General features: G+C 42.8%; 1 protein-coding gene across 1 annotated transcript; it reads left to right on the forward strand.

Moving 5' to 3' along the window:
* Positions 1-3,322: 3,322 nt before the first annotated feature.
* LOC124653124 (rab GTPase-activating protein 22-like) lies at positions 3,323-8,569 on the forward strand. The gene is made up of 5 exons (XM_047192182.1): positions 3,323-3,586; positions 5,118-5,253; positions 5,410-5,459; positions 6,516-6,569; positions 6,928-8,569. Exons 1-5 carry the CDS (start codon positions 3,336-3,338, stop codon positions 8,168-8,170), a joined length of 1,734 nt encoding a protein of 577 aa, XP_047048138.1. The 5' UTR covers positions 3,323-3,335; the 3' UTR covers positions 8,171-8,569.
* Positions 8,570-8,966: the final 397 nt, after the last annotated feature.

An 8,966-nucleotide genomic window follows, 5' to 3' on the forward strand; every position in this document is an offset into this window, starting at 1 on the left:
TCCACGCGCTCATGTTTTGAGGCTCCGCGCCCGATCAACAAAATATTAATCACGAGTTGCATGTGTTGCCCGACGAGCTGGATCATTATGCTATGGAATCCAGCATTGGACTCCTCCGAAGCCTTGGCATAATAATATGAGATCGCATTCAGAGGTTTCTAGCCGTGTTCCGACAGATCGAATACCAGGCTTCCCACACCAAGCTTCTGAATAATCTTACTGAGCATTAGTGTACTCCACATGCTCGTTGATTGCATCTTTTTTGATCATGTTGTTTAACTTACTTTTTTTTTGCTAGATCAAAGAACTAAAAACGCAGAAATCTGGGATTTAGAAGCTCAAGTAAGGGCATCTGACTTTGCCCCAATTGCAGAGTCGGCAAAACTATCCGCATGGCCCAAAACTGTTAAGGGGGCCTCTAAGTCGATTTTGGAGAACGAAAAATAGGACATCTGGTAGCTCTAATACACAAAACATCTCTCATAAGTTTCATCCAATGCATTCTTGTTTTGCAACATGATTTGTACGTAAAAATCGCATGTAAGAATAAGTAAACAAAAATTGACAAACAACCTTCTAAACTCCAATTTCAATGCGCCTTCTAGTCCCTTTTGTGATTTTTTGTTTGTTTTGCAAACAACCAATAATCTGTGTTAACGTCGGATGCGCCAAATTGATCAATTGGAGTTTGTAGGAAAAGTCGCAAATTTTATAACATTAAATTAAAGTTAACTTCTAGCTTTTGTCCTTAGTTAAAAAATAATAAACTTTGACCAACGTTATAGGAAAAGTGGCAAAATTTATAACATTAAATTAAATTAGTATTACTAGAGCCATCTTGAAATTTAATTTCATAATACACCATGTTGATTTCATATATATTGTTACTCCTTCTATGAAGTTGGTTAAAATTTAGTAAGTTTAACTTAGTACAAAACGCTAGAAGTACTCTTATTCAAGGACGGGGGAGTAGGTACGGTCTAGAAGAACTTGCATAGTAGTGAGTTCTTCGGTGTGCGGGCAAACCCTCTCGATTATGTATGTGCCAAGCTAACATGACTGTTGGTAGATCTGATCTCCATGTGAGAATGATCAATATTTTTCCGACTTTACAATACCTATCTTCAAATTTAGGTCGAAACGTACCCGCTCCGTCCTAAAATGTAAGGCACAATTGACTTTTTCTTGAAACAAACTCACAACTTTGTCTGTGATTCCATCTTTTCAAATACTTGTGAAATAAAATTATTTCGCAAGACAAATACCGTTGTGCTTATACACATTCTTTTATATGTCCAGCTGTGCACTAAAGATTGTGTTGTTTTACGTTTCGCAACGGAGAGAGTAGTGTGTTCTAGCTTGCTAATATCAACCATAAGGATATGTTAATATAAAGAAACCCCTATGAGAATTTGGTGGCGTTTGTAGCCATGATGAAAATGGAGCGGAAACGGACGGAACCGTGTTGCCACATTTATTTCCATACTTTATGCGGAAGCAAAAAAAAAACAGATACAGGAACCCTGAAAACAAAAAATGGAGCCAGATATTGTCGAAAACAAATAACGACCGAATATGGTCCGCACAAGGAGGGATGCAGATGTTCACTGGAACGGAGAAAACCCTTAAATCGTACAAAAAAAAAAGTCTCAAATATTCAAGTAAACCAACAAATTTGTTTCCTAACTCTAGCACGGTGCTCGATTTACTAGGAACTAGGTGAAAGGTCGAACCATGAAAGCCTCCTCGAATGCACGAAGAGATTACATGTTCACCGGTTTTGGGATGTGATACTTAAGTTGGAAGTTGGCTTATCGAGGTCATATAATGGGCTTGTTGAATTGTGCCATGCGCCTCAACCCTAAAACGGAAATTTCGTACAAGCTGAAAATGAAAATTTCGTTTTCACATCTGTTTCTGTCGGAAAATGCTATTTTGTCTGTTTCATTTCCGTTTCTGTTTTGCAAAACTCCATTTCCGTTTCCATATTTTCAGTCTGTTTAAAAAGTCTGAAACTTTATGCTGCATTTTCATCTTTACAAGTGTAGCTGTTGAAGCAACGGTGCAAAATTGTTTCGCAAAAAAAAAAGCAACGGTGCAATGGTGCAAGCCGACAACATAGGCTCGGTTCGTGCGCGGTAGAAAATATTCGAACGCGTGTACTATGACGCAGATGACTTTGTCAGCTACCGTATGAAGCCATGCATGCACCGAGGGAGCAGTACGTTGGTATCATCACAGCGAGATTTTGGCACGTACCATGAATGGGCACGTACGGCGGCGTATTCTCCGGCCTCTCCGGCTTGATGTCTATCGTCGGCAAGCAGCGCGCGTGTCGCCCCAACGGATGGAACGCGCGCGCGCGACCGGTTCAAAGAGTCCACGACGACAAGATGAAAAGATCTCCCGTTTTCCCTGACGCCAAAACGCATCTGATCCGTTGACAAAAACAGTCGATGTCTTCCACGAGCTAAACGTGTCGGCTCGAGAGTCAAACTCGCGTCGCGTCCATGCCGATCGGCTAGTTCATGGTCATACATCACCCATGGTCTAACATAAAAGAAAAAATGATGACTAGTCGAACCGTGTGGATCTGCTTCGGAGGTGCCAAATGGTTGACTCAAAATTCAGCAGAGTATCTCTTCTCCTGGCTACCAAATGTGCAAATCTTGTTTCAACCCGACATTTTATTATGTACCCCTAGAAGGAGAAAGCCAATGGAGATCAGCCTCTCCAACAATTGGATCTCCTCCCATCTGCCAAATGGTTGACCCAAGATTCAGCCCCGCGAGAAAGAGCATATTTTGGACGACAAATTTACAAATTTTATAAGGAGAGGACGCCATTGGACATTTGGAGATAAACCTGTTGAGTAGAGGGAGAGAAAAAATAAAGATCTTGGAAGAAGAAAGTTGACCTAGAAGGCGAGGACGCCGTAGTATTGAATGCGGGGCCGTTGGAGTGTCCTACACTACAATACGTGTCCTAGTGGTAGGTCTAGTCATCTACTGCCGCTCCCACTGACCGCCGGGCCCCACCCGGCAGTCCGGACCGGACCCGTTTAAACGCGCACGGCACCCACCCACTCCTCTCTCCTTGTGTTTGTGTGCGGCTTTATTGGCGTCACATGCTGCTCTCTCTAGCTCTGCCTCCATTTCCCAAAAGCTTTGCCACAGGCTTAAACTAGATTAACAACCCTGTGGTGGCCGGCGGCGAGATCCTGGGGCGGCGGGCATGGCGCCGGGGAGGCGGGGGCGGCGCTGCTAGTGCGGCGGGCGCGCGTCCGGGGTGGGTAGGTGGGTGAGACAGACAGAGACAGAGACAGAGGGACGGACATGAAGGCCCTGCGCCGATCCAGCACTTCCACCTCTCCGTCCAACTCCTCCTCGCCCACGGCCGCCTCGTCCCCGCCCACCTCCTCCTGGATCCACATCCGCTCGCTCCTCGTCGCCGCCGCCTCCTCCAGCTCCTCCTCCTCGGCGGCCGCCCCCGGGACCTCCGTGCCCGCCTTGCCGTCCGCTTCGGCGGCGGCGGCCCCGTCTTCGTCCTCGCCCGCGGCGGCCTCCTCCTCCCCGCGCTCGGATCGGTGGGTTCCCCCCTTCGGCTTTGTTGTTACTAGTAATAAAAATGCAACCTTTTTAGCCCCTGCGTAGCTTTTGATCTGGCGCCGTCGACTCTGGTACGCCTCGCCGTGGTGGAATTGGTGGCCTGGAAGCCACTTGAACGCCCAGATTAGGGTTTCTATGTGCTTCGATCCAGTGGACCTTTACATTTGCAAATACATGGTGGAGTGGCGGCTTCGCTTAGTGCGCCACCGTAAACGGATTGTGTGTTCAGTCACTTTCCATTGCAACGAGTAGATTAGTTGCAAGATGCCTCTTTTGTTAGTTCAGGCATCTAAGTTATGGTCTGGTGTGCTTCCGTCTATTCTAGTGATAATGTTCATGGTCAAATTGCAAACGTATTATTCTCAAAAAAAAAAACAAAAATTGCAAATGTATTGCGCGGCCGCCTCAAGGATTAGTTCAGGTATTGGCCTGTGTTGCTGTTTGACTCGAGAGGTAGCTTGCTTGCCGCTATCTTGAGTCAGTAGGTCATCCAGGCTGTTTGGTTGATGCTTAGTGTTAGATAGATGCCATGGTATGTGGCACATTGGAGGTGACCGTGCCCCCTAAGGAAAGCATTTTTTTGTTCCTATTCTGGATAACTCTATAAAAAATTGGCAATACTGGATATGTTATGCTTTATTTGGTTTGAGAGTGAGAATTTTCACACAGTTGAAGTCTGCCTACTAAGTTTAGCTACTTCTTTCTGTCTACTAACATGGAGTTACAGAACGCGTTATAAATTATGAGCTTTGTATATCAATTTTTAGTTGCTCCACCAAGTATGCCACATGGTAAATTATGAGCTTTGTAAGCCTGTGTCCCACGCACCTCTAGTTCCCATTCAAGTTTTACTTCTTGTCCTGTTGTCTTTCAGCTTAAGCTTACCGATATAGAAACTATACATATAAATGATAGTAACTTCTCATTGAAGTCTCTTCAACTTAACTGACCCAACATTCCCTCTCGTCCTGACTGCGGAATTGTTCTTAAGCTTGAACTAAAATGCTACAAAATTAATGTATGTAAGGTTTGTATATATATGTCTGATTCAAATATGGCTGAACAGCATAAAATCGAGCTATAATGTTAATACATAACCTGTCCTGAAAGATGCCCAGTTATAGTATAACAATTATTTTGAAAAACATAACACTACGAGGAAGTTATTCCATATGTAGCTGATTTGATAAATTGATCATCTATTATCTTCACAGTAGTGTCTTTTTTCTGTGTGTCTTTGTTTTATTTCTCATGCAAGTATGATGCATTCAAACAAGGTGCGGAGTATGGTTGATGAGGGCTTTAAGCATTCCCTACTGAGACGCCATATCTATCTGCGTATGAACAGTAGACGAAATATGCATGGCATGTCACTGAACTGAAGTATGGCATTGTAGTATATAGCGAGTTACCCTGTTCCTTGGTTTTCCAAGTTCCAACTTTAGTTTTTTTCTTTACAAATATCTCTACTGGTGCTGCTTGATAAAACATAGCAATTCTTTTTATCAGAGGTGGAATTAAATCTCCATGGTCTCGAAGGAAAAGGAAAAGAGTACTTTCTCGTCAGCAGTGGGAGGGTCAATTTTCGGCCAATGGGAAACTTCGTGATGGAGGAAAGAAGGTTCTAAAGAAAGTTCGTAGTGGGGTAAGTATAGTTATTTGCATATATATCCTACATATGTACTTGTTTATCTTATGTGCTTAGTTTGAGATATATACATATCTAGTACCAATAATTATGTTATGCATCTTGCAGCCCAATTCAACCTACTGAAATATACCTTTTTTAAAATTGTACCAGGGTATTGAACCTGGCATTCGGGCAGAGGTTTGGCCCTTCCTACTAGGAGTGTGAGTTACTTGATCTCTTTAATTCTTACTTTAATCTGTAATATTCATATCTTTGACCAAAATTGAGATGTCAGATGCACACAGCTATATGCGACATCACCTTGTTGGTTACTAGTCAATCAGTTTGCATTGGTTTACACTTATTAGCTGACTTTTTACCCTTAGCATGCACTATCCTCGATATTCGCTAGTGCAGTACACTGTTGCCATGCTGATTTTGACTTGTAATATCGATACAGTACTGGACTACTGGCTTATGCCAAATAGGTGGAATTGGTTAACCTTATGTATCGTAGTATTTTAATTTAATACTCCCTCCGATTCATATTAATTGACTCAACTTTGTCTAGATATAGATGTATCTAGTCAAGAAATGTGTATCTAGGCAAAGGTGAGTCAATTAATTTGGATCGGAGGAAGTATATTAATTTGAAAATGGTAGTTGTCCTGGCATTTTATTCTAGAAACCAGTAAAATCGGCATTTTTAAAACTTCTCTAGTTTTCTTGTAATAAAGGCAATTCTAGACAGCTCTAAAAATGACATCCTTAGTTGCTTACTTAAAGGAGGGAAAACTTGTTTTCAGTTTCAGCAGAATGTGCTCATGGATCTATGCAGTTTCTATTTTGTTGTACTCCCTCCGATTCATATTAATTGACTCCAATATGGATGTATCTAGAACTGAAATGTGTCTATATACATACATATTAGAGTCAATTAATATTTTACCGGAGGGAGTACAAGAAATTCCTCATTATGTAATGTTTTAGGTCCTAATACCCCTTATTCAGTAGTATCAAACCTAAAATGTGCACTTTCACACATGAGATGATTAGCGGATGTTTTAGGAAGGAAATAGGCACATACGGCTGTAGATTGTGCTATTAACCTCAGTTTGTGGTTGTTATAAATGCTACAAATACCTACACATTAAGTCATAATTTAGCTCATCAGCATATCATGGTGTCATAAATTATTAGATTGTGCTATGCTCTTGCTTGTATGCTTTGCCATGTCAAATCCAGATGTATTTACCTTGTTGATTTTTTATGTGCAGATATGATTTAAATAGTTCTGAAGAGGAACGGAATACCATCAAGATTAAAAAGAGGTACCATACTCATTACTGTAAAGATTAATGTTTTTATTTAGACCACTCATTGCTTTATTGGTTTGGTGGAATGCTTAGTTTGAATTGCTCAGAAATACCCAGTTAAAAATAATTAATAAGAAACATTTCACTCAGTACACCATGATTCCATGAGCCACTAAGAAGATGTGATACTGTATTAGCGATAAATAAATATTTGGCTAAGTACTATCTTCTTACTCCCCTGATTAGTTAGTATGATGATGTGAATTTGTAACTGCCTAAAGCGGATGACCAAGTAACACTATGATGTCCTAGTGTTATGAATAACATGTCTAATCTGTCAAGGATCTTTGGATTAACATAGCTTTTGATTCAGGAAAGAGTATGAAAAACTGAGGCGGCAGTGCCAGCACATTCTGAATGGGTACAGAGGAAGTGGGCTAAAGTCAATAAATGAAGTCAGTAATGAGGAGTGTTCTGGTCTAGGAAGTAGTGCTGAAGGATCAGAATCGCCTTGTTTCGAAGATGTCAATGTTGTGAACACTCCAGGGTCACTTGAGGAACTGAAGCCTGAACACAGCGAGGCTGAGCAACCGGAAATCACTACATGTGATGAGGTTGTAGAATCTATGGATGAAGACACAGTTGAGTTAGTTGATGCATATCCATGCATAGCAGAGTCAGAATCTTCAGATTCTGAATCATCGGATGAAGACGAGTCTGTAAGGATATCCGTTTGTGGCGAAGAGGCTTGTGATCCGGATCCTAAATTTGCCAGGAGCACTTCATTCAAGTCAGATATTTTTAGGTCTAGCAGAACCTCGGAGGACTTTGCCACATGGCAACGCATTATAAGGCTGGATGCTATCCGGGCAAACACAGAATGGATTTCATTCTCCAGTAGCCAGGCTGAAGTCCCTGAAGAGAAAGCTTTACAGTCTGCAGCATCTGTTGGGTTGAAAGACTATGACCATTTAGAGCCCCACATGATCTATCATGCTGCTCGGTTGGTTGGACTTCTTGAAGCTTATGCAGTCTACGATCCTGAAATTGGTTACTGCCAAGGTATGAGTGATCTCTTATCACCAATAATTGCAGTCATGGAGGAAGATTGTGCAGCATTTTGGTGCTTTGTTGGTTTCATGAGGAAAGCCAGGCATAACTTCAGGCTTGATGAGGTTGGAATAAGGCGGCAGCTGAAGACTGTCTCGCAGATTATCAAGCGCAAGGACTCACACCTGTATAAACACCTGCAGAAACTGCAGGCTGAGGACTGCTTCTTTGTGTACAGAATGGTGGTGGTTCTCTTCAGGAGGGAGCTCACCTTCGAGCAGACCGTGTGCCTCTGGGAGGTGATGTGGGCAGATCAGGCAGCCATACGTGCTGGGATCGGGAGGACCACCTGGGGAAGAATAAGGCTGCACGCTCCGCCGACCGATGACCTACTGCTCTACGCTATCGCGGCCTGCGTCCTGCAGAGGAGGAAGCTGATAATCGAGAAGTACAGCAGCATGGACGAGATACTGCGGGAGTGCAACAGCATGGCTGGGCAGCTGGACGTCTGGAGGCTGCTGGACGATGCGCATGATCTGGTTGTTAACCTCCATGACAAAATCTGATCCGATGCAAGCGCTGCTCTCCCTTGTTCCTCGTGGTAGTAGAACAGACGCAGGCCTTTTGGAGGTACCTTCGCTGCTCGCTGAGAGTGTTCTGTTATCTGTCCCCGGCACACGAACCCACTTGTAGTATAGAGGATGTTGTAATCTAGAGCGAGGGCCCAAGTGCCCTCGCGTAAGAAAAAGAAAAGAGAAGCTGAAACATTGCTGTTTCGTGCCGCCGAGGCGGCGGCATTGAAATAGGATCACTATTCATTGTTAACCTGTTATAGGCGAAATGACAGATTTTTCACGGATGACGTTTCATCCATGCTGAAGGTACGAAGTAATAACCGGCACACAGGCTTATGTGTTTGTGGTCTGTCAAATGCATTTGATTGAAAGATGTTTATGCTTCCAAAATGTTACCTTTTGTTTCTTGTGTGCACACCTGGGATCAGTTGAACGTTCATTTCATAGCAGTTGCTGAGTCGTGTTTACACAAAGTTTACATGGCCATAACTGGCACCTGTGTTAGGCAGTTATACATTTGCTTTTCCTAGGCGGCATTCTGTGTTTAAGACAGGCATGTTTTTTCACGGATGACGTTTTGGAGCACGCCTCCTAACCTTAGGCAATGTGTGGACGATATGTGTAGTAAAAGTTGCCAAAATGTTATTTGTAGACTCATGGATGATATGTGTGTCAAGCAAGCTGGTAAGAAATGCAGTGAAGAAAGTTTGCTGGACGAGAGTTTGTTTCAACGTAAGTTGACAAGCATCGTGTTGGAGGCCATCGCAATGGTAGTTAACATCGCAAT

Source organism: Lolium rigidum, chromosome 5 (genome assembly GCF_022539505.1).
Source record: "Lolium rigidum isolate FL_2022 chromosome 5, APGP_CSIRO_Lrig_0.1, whole genome shotgun sequence".
Lineage (NCBI taxonomy): Eukaryota > Viridiplantae > Streptophyta > Magnoliopsida > Poales > Poaceae > Lolium > Lolium rigidum.

What these genes read in the sequence shown, in the direction of transcription:
- LOC124653124 (XM_047192182.1), top strand. Translation starts at nt 3,336, where the DNA reads ATGAAGGCCCTGCGCCGATCCAGCACTTCCACCTCTCCGTCCAACTCC. An exon ending in TAAAGAAAGTTCGTAGTGGG is followed by an intron (nt 5,254 to 5,409) that starts GTAAGTATAGTT and finishes AAATTGTACCAG; the next exon opens with GGTATTGAACCTGGCATTCG. An exon ending in TGGCCCTTCCTACTAGGAGT is followed by an intron (nt 5,460 to 6,515) that starts GTGAGTTACTTG and finishes TTTTATGTGCAG; the next exon opens with ATATGATTTAAATAGTTCTG.